This window comes from Erythrolamprus reginae, chromosome 10 (assembly GCF_031021105.1).
Source record: "Erythrolamprus reginae isolate rEryReg1 chromosome 10, rEryReg1.hap1, whole genome shotgun sequence".
Lineage (NCBI taxonomy): Eukaryota > Metazoa > Chordata > Lepidosauria > Squamata > Dipsadidae > Erythrolamprus > Erythrolamprus reginae.
Window position 1 is genome coordinate 1,474,308 of NC_091959.1, and position 22,605 is coordinate 1,496,912.

At 43.8% G+C, this 22,605-nt stretch overlaps 1 protein-coding gene across 1 annotated transcript in view; it reads left to right on the forward strand.

Annotated features, from left to right (window-relative positions):
* Positions 1 to 1,059: 1,059 nt before the first annotated feature.
* The window catches only part of TRPM1 (transient receptor potential cation channel subfamily M member 1), a 34,425-nt gene continuing 12,879 nt past the window's right edge, over positions 1,060 to 22,605 (forward strand). Inside the window, exons 1-18 of the mRNA XM_070762757.1 lie at positions 1,060 to 1,182; positions 2,696 to 2,775; positions 2,953 to 3,148; positions 4,325 to 4,538; positions 6,132 to 6,256; positions 6,565 to 6,736; positions 8,300 to 8,474; positions 9,500 to 9,623; positions 10,555 to 10,627; positions 11,599 to 11,699; positions 12,878 to 13,051; positions 14,018 to 14,152; positions 14,633 to 14,683; positions 17,313 to 17,453; positions 18,274 to 18,303; positions 19,824 to 20,116; positions 20,545 to 20,773; positions 21,797 to 21,913. Of these exons, the coding sequence (XP_070618858.1) occupies positions 1,060 to 1,182; positions 2,696 to 2,775; positions 2,953 to 3,148; positions 4,325 to 4,538; positions 6,132 to 6,256; positions 6,565 to 6,736; positions 8,300 to 8,474; positions 9,500 to 9,623; positions 10,555 to 10,627; positions 11,599 to 11,699; positions 12,878 to 13,051; positions 14,018 to 14,152; positions 14,633 to 14,683; positions 17,313 to 17,453; positions 18,274 to 18,303; positions 19,824 to 20,116; positions 20,545 to 20,773; positions 21,797 to 21,913 (2,553 nt within the window). The remainder of the gene's footprint in view (positions 1,183 to 2,695; positions 2,776 to 2,952; positions 3,149 to 4,324; positions 4,539 to 6,131; positions 6,257 to 6,564; positions 6,737 to 8,299; positions 8,475 to 9,499; positions 9,624 to 10,554; positions 10,628 to 11,598; positions 11,700 to 12,877; positions 13,052 to 14,017; positions 14,153 to 14,632; positions 14,684 to 17,312; positions 17,454 to 18,273; positions 18,304 to 19,823; positions 20,117 to 20,544; positions 20,774 to 21,796; positions 21,914 to 22,605) is intronic.

Here is a 22,605-nt window from a genome sequence, read left to right on the forward strand (position 1 = left end):
CAGTTCCTGTGGATTGACCAATCAGGTCTGCTGGAAGTTTGTTTCAAGCTTCTACAACTCTTTCGGTCAAATAATATTTTCTCCTGTTGCTTCTGATCTTTCCCCCAACTGACCTCAGATTGTGCCCCCTTGTTCTTGGGTTCACTTTCCTATTAAAAACACTTCCCTCCTGGACCTTATTTAACCCTTTAATATATTTAAATGTTTCGATCATGTCCCCCCTTTTCCTTCTGTCCTCCAGACTATACAGATGGAGTTCGTGAAGTCTTTCCTGATAGGTTTTATGCTTCAGACCTTCCACCATGTTTGTAGCCCGTCTTTGGACCTGTTAGGATAAACCTCTTGGGAAGCAAAATCTGAAGAGCTTTTTTTGAGGTCAACATCACAGCGATGCCTCCGTGCATCGAAACCGTCTCCTTGGCTTGTAGCTCTTGACCAAACTCTTCCCATGTTGCTTCTCAAATACTCTTGGTGTTTATGCTCAGCATGACCCCTTCGGGATCATCTGAATCTGAGGGGTTGGAAAGTCAGCTTGGACCTCCCTTATCTCAAAGGACCTTGGTAATCTCCTCCTGGGCCTTTCCCTGTCCCCTCTCTTGGCATCCACTCCTAAGCTTCTAGCCCTCTGTGAGCCATCTGCCTTCCCTCTTCCGCCTTTCAGTTTGGCGGCACCAGATGATGTTGCGTTGAGTGCTGTGTGCTGGGATCAAAATCCTTCGCAACGGATGCTTTTTAAAGTAGATTTGCCTCCAATCACCATTTATTAAATCTCTCTCCACTGGAAACCATCGAATGGGGCTGGGAGGGTGCATTAAGCCCCGATTATAGAAAATCTGAAGGGGGGCGAGTTATGAGAGAGGGCAGAAACATAGCTTTATGCCAGGCTTCCTCTCAGATTCCTGATTTACTTGGTTTGGATCGCTCCGATTTTTCAACTAGGAGAGACCTTCGCTTCCTGTGACTCCTGTTGGGTTGGAGCATCTTCTAAACTGGGCTCCAGTGGTGGACATGTCCGAATGAGGTTCAGCCTTGTCTGGGCTGGTTAAAAACTAGCCATCCATGGAGGGAAAAGGCTTGGGGGGCAAGAAGGGTCCAGGAGGCAAACTTAGCGGCTCGGTCCGAAGAATGAGTAGCGCCTTCCAACGGGCTTCCCTGAAGGGCTCCATTTCTGGATCCCAGAAGGTAAGGTGAACATTTGGAACAAGAAAAGTCCTCGTGCTGGAGGGAGGGAGGGATTTAGGGGGCGAAGGCTGAAAGCTCTCGCTGGAAAACAGCAGCTCAATGGGGAGGGGGTCTTCCCCTTGCTTTGATTCTTGCAGATTTGGTTTGAGTCCAGTGATGGGTATTTGGAGGTGGCGTTGAGAGCTTTCCCTTGGAGACTGTGCTCATGCTTTTTTTTGCTTAGAAAAAGTTATTTTTTTTCTGTCCACATACAGTCATACAATACTTATTTATTTATTAATTTATTAATCAGATTTGTATGCCGCCCCTCTCCGCAGACTCCGGGCGCCTCACAGCAATAATAATACAATGTAAACAAATCTAATATTTAAGTTAATTTTAAAACCCCCAATATACCTTCTATTTTCAGGACAACGAAAAGCAATATATTGTTAGTAAACCATATATAATCACAAAAAATTCTTAATTCTTTTTTAAAAAATAGGTTTTATAGAAACCTAGAATATTGACGGCAGAAAAAGGCCTCATGGTCCATCTCGTCTGCCCTTATACTATTTCTTGTATTTTATCTTAGGATGGATCTATGTTTATCCCAGGCATGTTTACATTCAGTGACTGTGGATTCACCAACCATGTCTGCTGGAAGTTTGTTCCAAGCATCTATGACTCTTTCAGTCAAATAATATTTTCTCACATGGCTTCTGATCTTTCCCCCAACTACCCTCAGATGGTGCCCCCTTATTCTTGGCTTCACTTTCCCATTAAAAACACTTCCCTCCTGAACCTTATTTAACCCTTTCACATATTTAAATGTTTCGATCATATCCCCACTTTCCCTTCTGTCCTCCAGATTAGACAGATTGAGTTCATGAAGTCTTTCCTGAGAAGTTTGATGCTGAAGACCTTCCACCATTTTTATAGCCCGTCTTTGGACCCCTTCAATTTGATCCATATCTTTTTGTAGGTGAGGTCTCCAGAACTAGACACAGTATTATTCCAAATGGGGCCTCACCAGCGCTCTCTACAGTAGGATCACAATCTTCCTCTTCCTGCTTGTTGTACCTCTAGCTATGCAGCCAAGCATTCTATTTGCTTTCCCTCCTGCCTGACCGCACTGTTCATCCATTTGGAGACTGTCAGAAATCACGACCCCTAAATTTAATTTAAAGGGTTCAATAAAGTTCAGGAGGGAAGTGTTTTTCATAGGAAAGTGAACCCAAGGACAAGGGGCACAATCTGACGTTAGTTGGGAGAAAGATCAGAAGCAAGGTGAGAAGATATTATTTCACTGAAAGAGCAGTAGATGCTTGGAACAAACGTCCAGCAGACGTGGTTGGTGAATCCACAGGAACTGAATTGAAACCTGCCTGGGATAAACATAGATCCATCCTAAGATAAAATACAAGAAATAGTATAAGGGCAGAGTAGATGGACCATGAGGTCTTTTTCTGTCGTCAGTCTTATAGGTTTGTTTCTATGCAGACCAAATTGCTTCCCTGCTTTCATCCCACAGGGTCATAGAGCCTGGGTAGAGAAGACCTTCTTCAAGAGGGAATGTATCCGCATCATTGTCAACCCCAAAGATCCTACCAGGTGACTTACTCTCCTTCGGCCTTGATGTTTGCACTTTGTCCTCCATGGATTTTGTAGTTTATAGAACTGATGTAAACATCTTCAGAAGGGGGACAAACCCCCAGATAACGAAAGGAAGGAACGTGGTTCCAACAACCACTGGGCCTGGCTTCACGTCTATGTTTTCTTCGGACACAGGTGCTGCTGTGGTCAACTCCTCCTCCAACACATCCCCATCCCGGCTGAAATTGCAAGCAAGGATGGAGAAGACCCAACGAAGCAGTCAGAGTCCCAGCCAGAAAAATGGTCCGTCAGTAAACACACCCAAGCCCTCCCCACCAATGCCTTTGGAAACCTGGAGTTCCAGGGGGGAGGGCACATCAATAAGTCCATGGTAAGCGAGGAGGGTCCGTTCTTCGGAGGAGTCGGGGATGGCTTTCCAAGGTGGCTATCTCCCTTCTGCTAGGGAGCCTTGGAACATCGGTCCTGAGGCAATGCCTAGGTTTCCACCCAAGCCAACTTGGGAGCCAACGTAGAGAAGGGACCGTTGACAAAATTGGAAGGAAACCGCAAAAAAAGTCAAATTGTGCTCATGAAATCAAATGTGCCGCTGGTGATGGGCTTGGAGCTTCTGGTGTCAGCTGCAACAAATCAGATCCATGCATGAAAGTCCGATTAAATTCATTGCTAAAAGACAGTGCACGGGAATCTTCCCAACGAATGGTTAGCAGCCCCTGTTAGGAGTTAGATAAGGGAAACAGAATCAAAGGGAAGTTGGACTTGGTTTGCTTGTGGCTATGGAGGGATTCCAGGCAGATCTCTCTCTTTTTTTTAAAAAAAGTTTTTTTAAATTTTTCTCCTCCACATCCATAACATAAAAAAAGAATACATCGCATATACCTTCAACAAGGATCAATGTACAAATATTATCACTTAAAAAGCAATAGTACAATGACCTAAATTGCACTCCAATTTTAATTTTATTATTTAATCCCATCTCAATTTTCCTTCTGTCCACTCTCCTCTTCCTATCTCAGGTGGCTATTCTACCTCCAGTGTCTACCTTCATACACCTTCTCTCCCCATTCCTCTTACTATCTGTCCATCCTTCCTTTTTCCTTTTCTGCCTCTCCTAACTCTTTCCTTCCTTCTCTTTCCTTCTTCCTTCTCTACCTCCCCTTCTACTCTCACTCCTCTCTCTCTTTCTTACCTACTTCCTCCTTCGCCCCTCTAAACCCTTCCCTGACTGGATGGTTTAATTTAAAATATTTTCTTTCCTTAATTATTTTTCTCCCACCCAAAAAACCCCCTTACCTCATATAGGTCAACTTAGTATGCAGGCAGAGCCCTCTTTTAACTTCTCCCCCCCCCCTGGGATCTGCCATTCCTTCTTCTACATCTGGTGGGAATCCACAAAATACATCTGGAAAACAAAAAGCCCAACTCTAGAATAGGCTCAAACTGCTTTCATACCAAACTGGTTTCGCCAGAAAGGAAACCAAAATTGAAGCTGAGTTAACTAGGATGTTGGCCAGATCCAGCAGCGTTTGTGTCTCCTTTTGTCTTGCAGTATATCCGAGTGTCCTACGATACCAAGCCGGACTTGCTACTCCAACTCATGGTCAAAGACTGGCAACTAGAACTCCCCAAGCTCCTAATCTCCGTCCACGGGGGGCTCCAGAACTTTGAGCTGCAGCCCAAACTTAAGCAAGTGTTTGGCAAGGGACTTATCAAGGCTGCCATGACCACAGGGGCCTGGATTTTCACTGGAGGGGTCAGTACAGGTATCTAACGGTCAGCTGTCCATCACCCTTGGAAGTTTTCGGAGAGGTCTCTTTCGAGAAGCTGGTAAACGCCATGCTTGTTTGTGTGGGGGCTATACAGCGAACGGCTGCAAAAAAATTTACTACCACATTGTGGGTGTGGCTTATTTTGTAGGTGTGGCTTGATGGCCATGTGACCCGATGGGAGTGGCTTGACGATCATGTGACCAGGGTGGCTTAAAAGTCATGTAACTGGCTTAAAAGTGGCCAACTTGACATCACTCATGTCAAGAGTTTGGGTTGAGGTTGGGTGCCTGGTCTCTCCTCGCCTCGATTTCCCTATTACTGAACTTCCAAACTATACTCTGTAATTCTATGTATATATGCCATATGTGTACATACATACTACACACAGGCACACAAAAATATACATTATCTACTCTTTAACTGTATGTACACACGCACACAGCTCTTCTAAAATTATACACATTCAACCTCATTTACTGCAATAGGAAAACCAGACCCAAAGCCTAGAAGGGAAGAAAAAAGAGAAGAAAAAATTTCTACCGGTTCCGCGTACCTGACTTGTATCCGTAGGAGCCCCATCACTGGTGCTGTAAGACAAAGAGGCATTATGGGCTTTGAAGGGTGGCCCAAATACTACAGTAACTATTGCACTGGGGATGAGTCGTGGCTAAACTTTGCTGGAAGATAACCAAACCAAGCAACGAGCTTGAGACAGGCTATGCTGCCCAACGATTTGATGGGACTTCTAAAACCTTTTGGGTGGGACTTCTAAAACTTTTTGGGTGGGACTTCTAAAACTTGTGGGAGATTTGACCCTCCCAGAGAACTGGAGAAGGGTGCCCTCATTGTGAAACCAGTTCTCCATCTGGTCATTCCAGGAGATATCCAGTTTAGGTCCTATCAAGACTGTCTTAATCCACGGGAAAGGGATGGGAGCCTTTCATGGGGCAAATGTTCTCAATTTTTTTTTAAAAAATTATTTATTTATTTATTTTGTCCAATACACAATAATACACCATGAAAGTTATAGAGGATATAGTAGAGAAGAAATACGAGATATAGGAGAGACTCTAGGACAGGGGACGGAAGGCACTCTAGTACGCTTATGTATGCCCTTTACTGACCTTTTAGGAATCTGGAGAGGTCAACCGTGGATAGTCTAAGGGTAAAATGTTGGGGGTTAGGGGATGATACTACGGAGTCTGGTAATGAGTTCCACGCTTCAACAACCCAATTACTAAAGTCATATTTTTTACAGTCAAGTTTGGAGCGGTTAACGTTAAGCTTGAATCTGTTGTGTGTTCTTGTGTTGTTGTGGTTGAAGCTGAAGTAGTCTTTGACAGGCAGGACGTTGCAGCATATGATCTTGTGGGCAATACTTAGATCATGTTTAAGGCGTCATAGTTCTAAGCTTTCTAGACCCAGGATTGTAAGTCTAGTTTCGTAGCGTGTTCTGTTTCGAGTAGAGGAGTGAAGGGCTCTTCTGGTGAAGTATCTCTGGACATTTTCAAGGGTGTTAATGTCCGAGATGCGTTATGGGTTGGCAGGGAAGAAGAGGCTAATGCACTCATCTCCTCCCATGGGCAGGAATCATTCGCCATGTGGGAGACGCCCTGAAAGACCACTCTTCCAAATCCAGAGGGCGCATCTGTGCCGTTGGCGTTGCCCCGTGGGGCATTGTGGAAAACAAGGAAGATCTACTTGGGAAAGATGTGAGTTTGTCCCACACTTTTGTGGCGTCACATAGAAACCTGGAAGATTGACGGCCGAAAAAGGCCTCCTGGTCCATCTAGTCTGCCCTTATACTATTTCCTGTCTGGCTGATGACATTCTTGTTAAAGTTTTCTGTTAATTGGCATTCTTCCTCCTGGGATGTCATCGCTTTGGATGGCAGCGAGATCTGCGCAGTGGCACTCGCTGTCTAATTTCGCTGACAGCCCGAGACAACGGCATCGGCGTGGATTGGAGCGTGGGATCCTCTGCTAAACTCCAACAACAACCCTGCATTTTTTTTCTGCAGGTGACAAAGCTTTACCAGACCATGTCGAATCCGCTCAGCAAACTTTGCGTGCTGAACAGCTCCCATACACACTTCATCCTCGCCGACAACGGCACGCTCGGCAAATACGGGGCGGAGGTGAAACTGAGGCGCCAACTGGAAAAGCACATATCTCTGCAGAAAATCAACACGCGTAAGTGAGGGGGGTTCAGGCCTTCTGCCCCCAAGGGCCCCAACCCCCATAACAACGATGGGACTTGGTTGTTTTCCTTGGCTGAAGAACCCCGCTGGGCAGTGAAAGGCTACCAAATTTTTTATTACCACACTGTGGGTGTGGTTTATTTTGTGGGTGTGGTTTGCTGGTCATGTGGGAGTGGCTTGACAATCATGTGACTTGACCAAGGATTTTCCAAGAACCTCAAAATGATCCCCATATCAATGGACTCCAAACAAGGAGGTCATCGAATTCACCCCCATCCTAGACGCGAGCAGCGGTAGAGTCATTCCGTATCAAGTGGACCAATTTTAAAGATCCTACCATCTCAGATTTTGATGAAATTTGGCACATAGTTTCTTTATGATATAAAACTATGCGGTGCAAAATTTTAGTTGAAAAGACTAAAAATGGGGAGTTGTAGGAGAACTCAAGTAAAGGGGTCGCAAAATGCGGAGTCAGCAAAAATGACGTTTTAGGCCAACGTCCAGGAGCTGTAAACGTGGCAGTTTCAGGAGTACAGTGGTACCTCTACTTAAGAACTTAATTCGTTCCGTGACCAGGTTCTTAAGTAGAAAATCTTGTAAGCAGAAGCAATTTTTCCCATAGGAATCAATGTAAAAGCAAATAATGCATGCAAACCCATTGGGAAAGAAATAAAAGCTCAGAATTTGGGTGGGAGGAGGAGGAGGAAGAAGAGGAGGAGGACAGTTGCTGCCCAGAGCGAAGGGGGCGCTTCTTTTCTCTGGGCACTGGCAGAGGTTGATTCCCTCTCCAAGCGCCCAGAGAAAGGAAAATGCATTGTTCGCTCTGGGCTGCCAAAGCCTCCTTAAGTGCCACCGAAAGGCTCCTCTGGCAGCCCAGAAAAGCCCGAGATGGCCAGGATTAAAGGGGGAATGGCAGGAAACTGGCCGGGCCTTCATTCCGCTCTCAAATTTCCTGGGAATTTTTTCCAGGCTCGGATTCTTAAATAGAAAATGGTTCTTAAGAAGAGGCAAAAAAATCTTGAACACCGCGTTCTTATCTAGAAAAGTTCTTAAGTAGAGGTCCCACTGTATGTTGGAAATATTTGGAGAACCTGCACACCTTGTAAGGCTTTATAAACTGGCAAAACCCCATGTAGCTAGTCCTCTTACTTTTTACATGATTCAGGCTCAAACTAGTTGACTGGCTTGCCTCCAGAAGTTGTGGGTGCACCAACACTGGAGCTTTTCAACAAATGATTGGACTGCCACTTGTCTGGAATGCTGTAGGATTATGCTTAAGCAGGGGGTTGGACTAGAAGACCTCCAAGGTCCCTTCCATCTCTGTTATTCTTCTGTTGCACTCAAAATTATATGCACTATACTGCAAATGTGGATGCCAATAAAACGATGCAATAATGGAGATCTCCCTTTCACTTCCTTTTTTTGCAAAATATTTTTTTTAATTGAATTTTCCATTGAACAACACATACAGCATACTGTTTGAAGGCATATGCCTTATGCCTTATGCTTATGCCGTCCCTTTCACTTCTGATGGCGTGCTTGATTCATTCCACAGGCCTGGGTCAAGGAGTCCCCGTAGTAGGGCTGATAGTGGAAGGTGGCCCCAACGTCATCTCAATTGTCTTGGAATATCTGCGTGAAGAGCCTCCACTTCCCGTGGTCATCTGCGACGGCAGTGGAAGAGCATCGGACATTATATCGTTCGCACACAAGTATTCGGAAGAAGGCGGGTGAGCTACTGGGGTTCGGGGCACAGCTGGATTTGCTCTGTGCTCTTTTATTTGGGGAGTGGTGTTAAGGAGGGTGCAGAGTGATCCCTGAGTGGTCGAACATACACAACAGAGAGGAAACGTGGAGGTTTTGAAGATATCCAGCTGATAGCCCAGAGACACAAGCAATAGTTCAGTAATAAAAAGAGCAATCATGGGCTTCCCAAGGTATTCCCATGTTATACCAACACTCCGCAGTCTGCACTGGTTGCTGATCAATTTCCGGTCACAATTCAAAGTGTTGGTTATGACCTATAAAGCCCTTCATGGCATCGGACCAGAATATCTCCGGGACCGCCTTCTGCCGCACGAATCCCAGCGACCAGTTAGGTCCCACAGAGTTGGCCTTCTCCGGGTCCCGTCGACTAAGCAATGTCGTTTGGCAGGACCCAGGAGAAGAGCCTTTTCTGTGGCGGCCCCGACCCTCTGGAACCAATTCCCCCCAGATATTAGAGTTGCCCCCACCCTCCTTGCCTTTCGCAAGCTCCTTAAAACCCACCTCTGTCGTCAGGCATGGGGGAATTGAAATTTCCTTTCCCCCTAGGCTTATAGAATTTATACATGGTATACAATGCCGGAAAAGGCAGAGAGAAGCCTCTGCGGGGCCTCTCTAGGAATCTCCTGCGAGGAAACAGGGCTGGAAAAGGCAGAGAGAAGCCTCCGTGGGGCCTCTCTACGAATCTCCTGCGATAAAACAGGGCTGGAAAAGATGGGGAGAAGCCTCCGTGGGGCCTCTCTAGGAATCTCCTGGGAGGAAACAGGGCCTCCACCCTCCCTGTGGTTTCCCCAATCGCACGCCTTATTTGCTTTTATATTGATTCCTATGGGAAAAATTGCTTCTTCTTACAAACTTTTCTACTTAAGAACCTTTTCATGCAACAAATTAAGTTCGTAAGTAGAGGTACCATTGTATCTACTGTTCCCTTCTTATTTTCTGAAGCCTAATCCTTCCCCGATTCGCCCCCTCCTCGCTTTCTCCATTGTAGCATAATAAATGAATCTCTTCGGGATCAGCTGCTGGTCACCATTCAAAAAACGTTCAACTACAGTCGGAATCAAGCCCATCAGCTCTTTGTGATCCTCATGGAATGCATGAAGAAGAAAGAACTCGTAAGGATCTTGTTGCAATAGTATTTATGGGAGCATTTATTAGGCACATTAATTGGTCTGCCCTTATCTCTATTTCACTGCTTCGTCAATGTTTTGGTTTTATTTTTTTAAAAAATATAATCTTTACTGAAAATAGATGGCGGGGGAGATACATAAACTAAAAGGACTATGCAAATATCAATACAAATGTATGTGGATTTTGAATATACAGTTGTAAATTGGAATACACACTGAAAGAGTAGTAGATGCTTGGAACAAACGTCCAGCAGACATGGGTTGGTAAATCCACAGTCACTGAATTTAAACATGCCTGGGATAAACATAGATCCATCCTAAGATAAAATAGAGGAAGTAGTATAAGGGCAGACGAGATGGACCAGGAGGTCTTTTTCTGCCGTCAATCTTCTAGGTTTCTATTAATCAGACCAGATTTATTGTGAGAGCAACAGCCAGATATATCAAACCGTCACACAACTGGACATCTGGGGGTTTTTTTTAGGAAATCCCTTCTGATGATATAATCAGCTTGTCCTTCTTAAAAGCCTCCGCCAGTAAATGTCTTTTTTCCGCCCTCCGCAATTGTCTTCATGATAATAGCAGTTAGGAGGTTATGAGAAGCAGTTTGGTCAGATTAACTTTTAATCCCCGTGTTCTTGCTGAAGATAAATGGGCCGGAGAGGACATCTCTGTGGTCCGTTCCTTCTTCCTCTTCTGCTATGAGACTCACACATGCCTGTGCGGGGATGGGATGCATGTTGGTGGGAGGCATCCAACATGCAGTAGATTGGCCATAATGTTTGTAGCAATTGAATGGCCGATTATGTGCCATCCAGATGTTTTGGACACCCAGCGACCATCGCATGGAATTCTTGAAATCTTCCAGTGCGCAAAAGAGAAAGTTGGAAAGATTTTATCTCATGGTTGTCTTTAGATCACGGTGTTCCGCATGGGCTCCGAAGGGCAGCAAGATATTGAGATGTCCATCCTCACAGCTTTACTTAAAGGTAAATGGCTTCACTGTGGAGGGAGGGAGCAGGTGGGGAGAGAGATTAAACATCATTGTTTTTCATTTTAGGGTGACCATGTGCCAGGTCCAAAGCCTTTCTTTCTTTCTTTCTTTCTTTCTTTCTTTCTTTCTTTCTTTCTTTCTTTGATTATTTGAATATTATTTGATTTTTATGCTTACAACATGTTAGCAATAGCACTTTTTAAAAACAGAGCCAGCCTATGGCCCTCACAATCCGGGTCCTCATTTGACCCACCTCAGAAGGATGGAAGGCTGAGTCAACCTTGAGCCAGTGATGAGATTTGAACCACTGACCTACAGATCTACAGTCAGCTTCAGTGGCCTGCAGTACAGCACTCTACCTGCTGCGCCACCCCAGCACATTATGTGAAGTTAGAGGCTTTGGCCTGCCACAGTTAGCACAGCGATAGGGAAACGGGAGGGGCGAGAGGGAGAGAGGTCGATAACCACCACAAATACCTTTACACAGAGTCAAAGGTCAACTGAACAAATGAGGAAGCCAGTAAATCCATGTACTGGATTGATCTATGTCAGTGTTTCCCAACCTTGGCAACTTGAATATATCTGGACTTCAACTCCCAGAATTCCCCAGCCAGCATTCGCTGGCTGGGGAATTCTGGGAGTTGAAGTCCAAATAGCTTCAAGTGGCCAAGTTTGGGAAACACTGGTCTACATGATTGTACTTGTAGGTGTGGGGATGTGAGATGAACTTTAACCTGGATGGGGAGCTTAAGAGAATTTAGTGTTGGAATGGCCATTTACGAATCCATCATGGCTTTGCTAATAAATCGAACCTTGTGTGAGAGCACAGGAGTGGAATGTGATTTATTTCTCAGATGCTATTTGGTTCGTTGACATCATGACAAAAGGAAGATTGGGCATTGATGCCATAAGTCCTTTCTTGTATTGGTACAAAAATGATGGCCCTGGGCTTGTTTTTTTCCTTAGGTACCAACGTCTCTGCACCCGATCAGCTAAGCTTAGCTTTGGCTTGGAACCGGGTCGATATTGCCCGTAGCCAGATCTTCGTCTTTGGACACCAGTGGCCGGTAACGATTTCTTAGAGTCAAACTTCCTCCCCTTGGCATTTAAAAAAAGATCCAGAGTTTTGCCTTTATTTAGATTTCCCGCTTGAAAGGAGAATCGTTGCTGGAATTCTTGTGCTAGTTATCTTAACCTTCTTCTCCCTAACTAGACCTCTGAGGGATTTGTCCTTTATATTAACCATCTCCAATCCAGGCTGCTTCCAGATGTCTACACCATGGGGTCTCCAACCTTGGTCACTTTAAGACTTGTGGACTTCAACTCCAAGGATTCCTCAGCCAGCTTTGTTCTGTGAAGTCTTTGAGTTGAAAGTTGGAGTCTTCGAGTTGAAAGTTGAAGTCTTTGAGTTGAAAGTTGAGGTCTTCGAGTTGAAAGTTGAGGTCTTCGAGTTGAAAGTTGAGGTCTTCGAGTTGAAAGTTGAGGTCTTCGAGTTGAAAGTTGAGGTCTTCGAGTTGAAAGTTGAAGTCTTCGAGTTGAAAGTTGAGGTCTTTGAGTTGAAAGTTGAAGTCTTCGAGTTGAAAGTTTTAAGTTGAAATTTGAAGTCTTCAAGTCTGGGAGTTGAAGTCCACAAGTCTTAAAAAGTGGCCAAGGTTGGAGACCCCTGCTCTACACGATGCAGCAATAAGAAAAGGCCTTGTGTTGTAGCTGGCCGTGTCTAGTGTGTGCTTACTTTTCAGCCTCTCTCCCTTGTCCACACCTGGGTTGTCCAACCAGTTCTTCAGCAATTCCACCAGCCAAATTTGCACGAGAAGAGAAAGGAAGACATCCGTTGTCCTTCCCCATTTCCTGAAGATCTTCAGATCATCTCTTTTGGGGATTGAAGAGGAAGGACTCCCTTGATCTCCCCCAACCCCAAATTTTTATTAACATATAAAACAACAATACAATTCAGAAAACGTTTAAAAACCATACAAACATACAAGTAAAAGGGGAAAGAAAGGGAAGGAAAGAAAAAGGAAAGAGAGAGAAAGAAAAAAGGAAGGAAAAAGAGCACACCGTTGTTTTCTTTGTTTACATTTCTGATCGTAAAGCAAACCGTACATCCATCTTTATTACTTTATCTATATTGTCAACTATCTACGCTTTTAATATCTCATTTACAGTTGTGTAACACATCTCTATATTGTTTAGTCCCTTGTTCTTACCCCCTCCAACTCCCTGCCGTGTGTTCTTCCCTCTGCAGCCCCTGGGAAGCCTGGCCCCGGCCGATGGGGCCCCCCAGGAAAAGGAGAAGAAATCCCCCGCCCCTCAAGCGAAAGGAGGGAGAGGGAAAGGGAAAGGGAAAAAGAAAGGGGGGAAGCAGAAGGAGGAGCCGGAAGAGGAGCTGGACCCAAGGAAACTGGAACTCTTGAACTGGGTGAGGCTGGCAAGGGCTTGGGGGCTCCGTTCAGCAGTCCGGGAGGAGGCGTTTCTGTCGGAATCAACCGGAACCTTCTCCTCCACACGGGGCATTAAAACTCCTCTGAGTCAGGGGCTTCCCAGGTGCTTTATTAGTTTGCTAGTCCTTGTGATCGCTGGCTTAATAGAATAGAATAGAATTCTTTGTTGGCCAAGTGTGATTGGAATTTGTCTTTGGTGCATAGGCTCTTAGTATACATAAAAGAAAAGAATCATAAGGTACAACATTGTAGAGTTGAGTAGAACAGAATAGAATAGAGTAGAGTAGAGTAGAGTGCAGTGGAGTAGAGTAGAGTATAGGGTAGAGAAGTGTAGAGAGAGTAGAGTAGAGTGTAGGGTAGAGAAGAGTAGAGAGAGTAGAGTAGAGTGTAGGGTAGAGTAGAGTAGAGTAGAGTGTAGGGTAGAGTGGAGTGGACAGTAGAGTGTAGTAGAGTAGGGTAGAGCATAGGGTGGAGTGGAGAGGAGTGGAGAGGAGAGGAGAGGAGAGGAGAGGAGAGGAGAGAATTCTTTATTGGCCAAGAGTGATTGGGCACAAAAGTAATTTGTCTAATTACTAATAGTAATAGTAGTGCAGTCTTAGTGAATAATTTAACAGTGGTGAGGGACCACCTTGGTGGGAAGGTAACAGCATTTTGTGTGCTTTCAGTGTTTAGTCATGCTGGCCACATGAGTACAGAGATGTCTTTGGACAGTGCACTGCCCCCTACAGTTGGGAACACTTAAAGGTAAAGGGAACCTTTACCTTTAACCCAAACTGACTTAGGTGAGGCTTTCACAGAACCCTAAACCATAAAAAAGAAACCGAATCTCAAACTAACCCAGTTTTGTCAACGTTGATTCCATATTTTCCACCAGTTCTAGTCTTTTTTTTGCATTTATGGGCCATGCTCCCTCAACAAATGCTTTGCATGGACATTTTTTGTAGGTAAACGCTCTGGAGCAATCAATGTTGGATGCCCTCGTCCTGGACCGGGTGGACTTTGTGAAGCTTTTGATTGAAAATGGGGTCAACATGCAGAAATTCCTCACCATCCCACGGCTGGAAGAGCTTTACAACACTGTGAGTGACACTCACAAGTTTTTTTTAAAACCTTGCTTAGCTTAAAGCCACCTTGGTTGGCTACGGGAATTAATAATAATAATAATAATAATACTGTAATTTATTGGATTTGTATGCCACCCCTCTCTGTAGACTCGGGGCGGCTAACAACAATGATAAAACAACATGTAACAATCCAATAATAAAAAAAACAACTAAAAACCCTTATAATAAAACCAAACATACACACAGACATACCATGCATAACTTGTAATGGCCTAGGGGGAAGGAATATCTCAACTCCCCCATGCCTGGCGGTATAAATGAGTCTTGAGTAGTTTACGAAAGACAGGGAGGGTGGGGGCAGTTCTTGGGTATAGCAGGTTGTGTAAACACCTTGATATTCTATGCCTATGTCTCAATGCCTTGCACAAACTCTACAGAAATGCCTTCCGCCACCCTAGGTCCTTGTAAAAGAAACCATGCTCTTCTGTTTTTCAGAGACTTGGCCCACCAAACAATTTGCATGTGATTGTGAGAGATGTGAAAAAGGTAAATTAAAAAAGCAGTTTGTCTTTCTCTGTGTTTGTGTGTAAAATGGGGTTTGCAAAAATGTTTCTCACATTTATTTCAACAATAAACATCAAAAGAAAAGTGGATGTGAAATGGGAAGATACTCAACTGCTAGTCCAGGGTTCATCTCTGAAATATTCCTTGAAATGTTGTTGTTCTTGTTGTTGTTGTTGTTATTATTATTATTATTATTATTATTATTATTATTATTTAGATTTGTATGCCGCCCTTCTCCGTAGACTCAGATTCCAGCCTCTGCATTTAATTTCGGAGAGGGGCCATATATAAATTTAATAAATAATATAAATAAAATTAATAAATAATATAAATAAATTTAATAATATAAATTTAATAAATAATAATAATTTGACCTGTTTGCAAAAGTTACTTTGGATTTAATATCTGATTTAATATCTGTGCCCCCCCCCTGAAAGCACATAAGTGCATGTTGCTCTTAGAGAGGTTTTTTCCCATAAAAGGAAGTTTAAAAATTGTTTTAGAGGTTTGAAAATATACCATATATAAATCAAAGGGTTGGATGCTGAAGGTTTTAATGGGGCAACCTGCTATGGGCTGTGAAACGCTGAGCCTCTAGGGGGCAGCAAAGACCGCGGAAAACGAATGTTTTACAGCCACCTATGGGTCATTTAACTCTTTGTAACTCAGATCTGATAACTTTACTAGCTGGTGCTGGTTACCAACACAAATTGGACCCTGGAGCTTTTTGGTGCCTGTTGGAAGAAGGGGGGGAAAGCAGAGGGAACACGGGAATAAAGGTGTATAATAGGAATGGAATGGAGCAAATGAATCAAAGTAAGATACTTAGGTTGTCGTTGTCCTTAAATATTGGACTTCCCAGGAAATCGGATCCGTCGTGGCCACGTGCATAATTTGGATGGTTGAAAACCAAACGGCTCACTTTGAATGTCTCTTAGCCCCGTGTTTTCCTCCGTCGCTCTTGATTAAACCCGAAAGGCTCCCCGTGGAAACAGTCGAAGCGTTGTGCTGAGATCAAAGCTCCAGGAAGAGGGCCAGAATTGAATTGAAGTCTTCATAATGGTCAGCATAATGACCTACAAGGTCGTTCCACCTACTTTTTTACCACGTCTGGCCCTTCAAACAAACTTCTGATTGTTTGGTGCTGGTGGTGGAGGGGGTCTCGCCAGGAGGAAGTGTCTTTGATGTCTTCGGGTCCTTCTCAGAAGCAGAAGTTCCAGGGATGGACCAAAGAGAATTTTATAAATAAATGAAGGAATTAAATCAACTTCCTTCAATGTGAGAGGCGGAGAGTGCTGTCTGCTCCTAAATTGAAATGTCGGCATTGTTGCTGACGTGTTACACGAAGTGTTGATACCACTTTATAAGGCCTTGGTAAGGCCACACTTGGAATCCTGCATTCAGTTTTGGGCGCCACGATGCAAAAAGGATGTTGAGACTCTAGAAGAAGTGCAGAGAAGAGCAACAAAGATGATTAGGAGACTAAAACATATGAAGAATGATTGCAGGAACTGGGCACTGCTAAGTTTAATGAAAAGAAGGACCAGGGGAGACATGATAGCAGTCTTCCAGTATCTCAGGGGTTGCCACAAAGAAGAGGGAGTCAACCTATTCCCCAAAGCACCCGAGGGTAGAATAAGAAGCAATGGGTGAAAACTAAACAAGGAGGGAAGTAACTTAGAACTAAGGAAAAATTTCTTGACAGTTAGAACAATTAATCTGTGGAACAGCTTTCCTCCAGAAGTTGTGAATGCTCCCACATTAGAAGTTTTTAAAATGTCGGATAACCATTTGTCTGAAGTTGTGTAGGGTTTCCTGCCTAAGCAGGGGGTTGGACTAGAAGACCTCCAAGGTCCCTTCCAACTCTGTTGTTGTTGTTGTTATTTTTATTATTATTATTATTATTATATCAACAATACAACACAGCAAACGAGATCACTATGCTGGATTTCGTATTTCATCACCAGTCGGGCGCTTCCCAAGCACCTAGGACTGCGTGATGTAGCGGCGAATTATCTATGCCGATCCCAGTAAAGCGGCCTTTTGCAATTGACAGTTGGAGATTTTGTCAATTCTGATGGTTTTCAAATGTCCGCTGAGATCCTTTGGCCCTGCGCCCAGCGTGCCAAGGACCACTGGGACCACTTTCACGGGCTTATGGCAGAGTCGTTGCAGTTCTATTTTCCGATCTTCATATTTTGCAAAAAAAATATATTATTATTATTATTATTGTTGTTGTTTTTGTTGTTATTATTTCTCATTCCTTGTTTTTGCTTCCCTATTAGCCTTATTTGAGGAGGGGGTCTTTCTGAGCCATCCTTGACTCTTGGTGATTGCCTGCAAAAGTCCCTGTGGTTTTCTTGGCAAGATTTCAGAAGCCGTTTGCCATTGTCTCCTTCCAAGGGCCAAGAGAGAGTGGCTGGCTGTCAGGCAGGGTGATTCTGGGAGTTGAAGTCCACAAGTCTTAAAATTTCCAAGGCTGGACATGATCCCTCTGTGCTGAAACGCTCTCTCCTAGGGTCTTTCAGATCGCAGCCTCATCAGGACCACCTTGTTTCCTGGCCTGTCTTGTTGGCCTCCTCCAACACATCCATTTTTGTGAATTTTCTAGGGAAATCTACCCCCCGATTATCATATCAGCCTCATCGACATTGGTTTGGTCCTAGAATACCTGATGGGTGGGGCGTATCGCTGCAACTATACACGGAAGAGTTTCCGGACCCTCTACAACAACCTCTTCGGACCTAAACGGGTAACAACATTTTTATTTTATTTTATTTTTGCAAAATATGCTTCACAGAATAATTATATCTGTCCTTCTTCTCTGCTCTGCTCTATATTTTAATTTCAGTGTCCATGTAGAATACGGCATTCTTATTCCAAGTGATTATTCAATCTTCCCTTGAAAATATTTGTTATAATTATATTGTATAATATGTTAGATTCGCCCACATTTCTTCAACACTCCGTGGCTTGCATTGGCTGCCGATCAGTTTCCGGTCACAATTCAAAGTGTTGGTTATGACCTTTAAAGCCCTACATGGCATTGGACCAGATTACCTCCGGAACCGCCTGCTACCGCACGAATCCCAGCGGCCGATAAGGTCCCACAGAGTTGGCCTTCTCCGGGTCCCGTCGACTAAACAATGTCGTCTGGGGGGCCCCAGGGGAAGAGCTTTCTCTGTGGCGGCCCCGGCCCTCTGGAATCAACTCCCCCCGGAGATTAGAACTGCTCCCACCCTCCTTGTCTTCCGTAAACTACTCAAGACCCACCTATACCGCCAGGCATGGGGGATTTGAGACACCTTTCCCCCAGGCTTATTATAATTTATGTTTGGTATGTATGTGCTGTCTGGTTTTTAATTATGATAGGGTTTTTAGTTTTTTTTAATATTAGATTTGTGCCATTATAATACTGTATTCTTTTTATCGTTGTTGTGAGCCTCCCCGAGTCTTCGGAGAGGGGCGGCATACAAATCTAATAAATTATTATTATTAAATTATTATTATTGCAACTGGAAAACAATTACTTTATATTTCATTTCTTCCTCTTTTTCCCCCTCAACCTGCAGCCTAAAGCCCTTAAACTTCTGGGCATGGAGGTAAGTTCTTCATATATATATATATGGGTGGAAATCCTGAAAAAAATAAATATTAAGCATTTCATGTTTTGCTTTGTTTTGTTTTAAAAAGACCCTACTTTTGATGACCATTTCAACCAGCAAGATCCCTGAGAGAGGCATATCTTGCTCAGAATAAAACTGAAATGGTCCAGTTTAGTCCAGCCCTGTGCCCACTCTGCTCTTGTCCACCAATAACCGTGGAAGCATTGAGTAAATACTGATTTTGGGGTCACAAATAAGCTTTAGCCAATATGGAACTTGCAACGAACCAGGCAGGCTTGAAGGTCCATTCAGGAAATCAGGCAAAAGTGAAGAATTCTATCTGGCCCAGTTAACTTTGACCTAATGCAGGGTTTCTCAACCATAGCAACTTTTAACAATAGGTGGACTTCAACTCCCAGAATCCCCTTGCAAGATTGCACCTATGCTGCCCAGTCGTCATGGGGGAGGAAACTGACTCACCTGAAGGTACCAGGTGACTAAGAAACATGTCAACATATTGGTCACTGACCCACGTGCAGCATTGCACTCAGTTGCTTCCACGTCATAGCATGTTTATTTATTGATTGATTGATTGATTTTGTCCATTGCACAATGAGAGTTATATTGGGTATACATATAGTAAATATATAACAGAGGTTAGAGGATATACTCATAGTAAAGTATATCTAAGAAAGAAGAGAAGAGAAGAAATAGGAATAAAATATATCAGTAAAAGAATAGAACAAATATAGGAATAGAAGAAAGGTATAGGAGATATGGGAGAGCAATAGGACAGGGGACGGAAGGCACTCTAGTGCACTTATGTACGCCCCTTACTGACCTCTTAGGAATCTGGAGAGGTCAACTGTGGATAATCCAAGGGTAAAGTGTTGGGGGTTTGGGGATGACACTATGTAGTCCAGTAATGAGTTCCACGCTTCGACAACTCGGTTACTGAAGTCGTATTTTTTACAGTCAAGTTTGGAGCAGTAATATTAAGTTTAAATCTGTTGTGAGCTCTTGTGTTGTTGTGGTTGAAGCTGAAGTAGTCGCCGACAGGCAGGACATTGCAGCATATAATTTTGGGGGGCAATACTTAGATCATGTTTAAGGTGTCTTAGTTCTAAGCTTTCTAGACCCAGCGTTGAATTGTTGCATGCCACATGTATAAGACAATTAGAATATCTGCAACAGTCATGGGTTTCACTTACCTTTGCTACCGGTTTCGGAACAGGAGTGCGCAGGCTTTTGAGCATGCACATAGCATTTTTTAATTATGTCTGAATGGGTGGTGCACTTATGTACGCCCCTTACTGACCTCTTAGGAACCTGGAGAGGTCAATCGTGGAGAGTCTAAGGGAGAAATGTTGGGGGTTAGGGGTTGACACTATTGAGTCCGGTAATGAGTTCCACGCTTCGACAACTTGATTGTTAAAGTCATATTTTTTACAGTCAAGTTTGATCATGGCAGAAGACCGAGAATAACAAGAGGTGATGTCCACTCTTCTCCTTTCTAGGATGACGAGCCTCCCACTAAAGGGAAGAAAAAGAAGAAGAAGAAGAAGGAAGAAGACATTGACATTGACGTAGATGATCCAGAGGTCAGCCGTTTCCAATACCCGTTCCACGAGCTCATGGTTTGGGCCGTCTTGATGAAGCGACAAAAGATGGCCCTCTTTCTGTGGCAGCGTGGAGAAGAAGCCATGGCCAAAGCTTTAGTGGCCTGTAAGCTCTACAAAGCCATGGCCCACGAGTGTATGGAGAGCGAGCTCGTGGACGATATCTCTCAAGACCTGGACAACAACTCCAAGTGAGTCAAAGGGCACGAGTGATTGGTTTGTAGGCAACATCTACTGGGTTCTCAGAAGGAGCAACACAAGCTATGTTCTCCTTCTTCCCCCTTTTAAAAAATGGTACACGTGTGTTGTTTGGATGGTTGGTTGGTTGGTTGGTTGGTTGGTTGGTTGGTTGGTTGGTTGGTTGGTTGGTTGGTTGGTTGGTTGGTTGGTTGGTTGGCTGGCTGGCTGGCTGGCTGGCTGGCTGGCTGGCTGGCTGGCTGGCTGGCTGGTTGGTTGGATTGTGTGAGGTTGGTTGTTTAGCTGGCTGTGGAATTCTGGGAGTTGAAGTCCACACACCTTCAAGTTGACCATGTTGAGTAACAGTGATCCAGAAGGTATTGGACAAGATACGGGTTGAGATGATCTCCTTGACTGGTTCCTGCTTTCTTGGTTTCTTCAGGGATTTTGGCCAGCTGGCTGTAGAGCTTCTTGACCAGTCCTACAAGCATGACGAGCAGGTGGCCATGAAACTCTTGACCTATCAGTTGAAGAACTGGAGCAATTCTACTTGCCTGAAACTTGCGGTGGCAGCCAAACATCGGGACTTCATCGCACACACTTGCAGCCAGATGCTGTTGACTGACATGTGGATGGGAAGGTTGCACGTGCGCAAAAACCCAGGTCTCCAGGTAGGTGTAGACCACGAGTTCCTCCAGAGAGATCAGCCATAAATAAATGAGTCAGCCAGCTGCCCCGTCTTCAGTTTCTTGTTCACTTGAACATGAGTGGATGATGGGAATCAGAAGTTGCGAATGCCCTAACACTGGAAGTTTTAAGCAGATGTTGGATACTCATCTGTCTGAAGTAGTGTAGGGTTTCCTGCCTAAGCAGGGGGTTGGACCAGAAGACCTCCAAGGTCCCTTCCAACTCTGTTGTTGTTGTTGTTGTTGTTGTTATTATGTTCAACACAGTTGGAGATTCCTTGAGATAGAATAGAGTAGGGTAGAGTAGAGTAGAATAATTTATTGGCCAAGTGTGATTGGACACACAAGGAATTTGTCTTTGGTGCATATGCTCCCAGTACCAGTAAAATAAAATATAGATTTGTCAATAATCATGTGGTACAACACTTAATGATTGTCACAGGGGTCAAATAAGCAATGAGGAAACAATATTAATAAAAATCTTAAGGATACAAACAACAAGTTACAATCATGCAGTCATTAGTGGGAAAAATGGGTGATGGGAATGATGAGAAAAAAGTAGTAGAAATAGAAGTGCAGACTTAGTAAAAAGTTTGACAGTGTCGAGGGAATTATTTGTTTAGTAGAGTGATGGCATTTGGGGGAAAACTGTCCTTGTGTCTAGTTGTCTTGGTGTCCAGTGCTCTGTAGCGATGTTTTGAGGGTAGGAGTTGAAACAGTTTGTGTCCAAGATGCGAGGGGTCCGTCAATATTTTCACTGCCCTATTTTGACTCATGCAGTTTACAGCAGTGTTTCCCAACCTTGGCAACTTGGAGATATCTGGACTTCAACTCCCAGAATTCCCCAGCCAGCATTTGCTGGCTGGGGAATTCTGGGAGTTGAAGTCCAAATATCTTCAAGTTGCCAAGGTTGGGAAACACTGGTCTACAGGTCCTCAATGGAAGGCAGGTTGGCAGCCGTTGTTTTTGACTGTTTCACGTCTTTCCACCCTATTTCCCCCCACGTAGGTCATCATGGGGATCCTCTTCCCTCCCACCATCCTCTTCCTGGAATTCCGGACCAATGATGAGTATCAAACATCCAGTGAAAAAGAAGTTGGGAAAGAAAAGGAGGAAGAGAATGCGGTCAGTGTCAATCTTTTTCCTAGTGAAGAGTCAACTCAAGTCAACTCAAGGACTCCTTCTGTCCCTTTCTTTACAGGGACCCATCGTGGATACCTTACATTCATTCTTCCATCCAGTCTTACATACTTTTGAACCAACAAATTTTGCAAGAGTTTCCAGCCCTCAGCCTGTTGAACCGGGGGTGAAAATTCATCCAAGAAAGTAGAATTACACTGCTCAAAAAAATAAATAAATAAAGGGAGCCCTCAAAGAACCCATCCTAGATCTGAATGAATGAAATATTCTCCTTGAATTCTCTTTGTTCTGTACAAAGTTGAATGTGTACCACAACAGGTGACACTTTACCCTTAGATTATCTACGGTTGACCTATCCAGATTCCTAAGAGGTCAGTAAGGGGCGAGTACAAGTGCACTAGAGTGCCTTCCGTCCCTTGTCCTATTGCTCTCCTATATCTCCTCTACCTTTCTTCTATTCCTATATCTCTTCTTCTATTCTTTCGTTGATATGTTCTATTACTATACCTTCTTTTCTATTATTTCTTAGATATATTTTACTATGAGTATCTCCTCTATAACCTTCATCATGTATTTTACTACGTGTATATAGATATATACCCACTTAATCCCTCATTGTGTATTGGACAAAATAAATAAATAAATAAATAAAAATAAATAAATGAAATTGATTATCA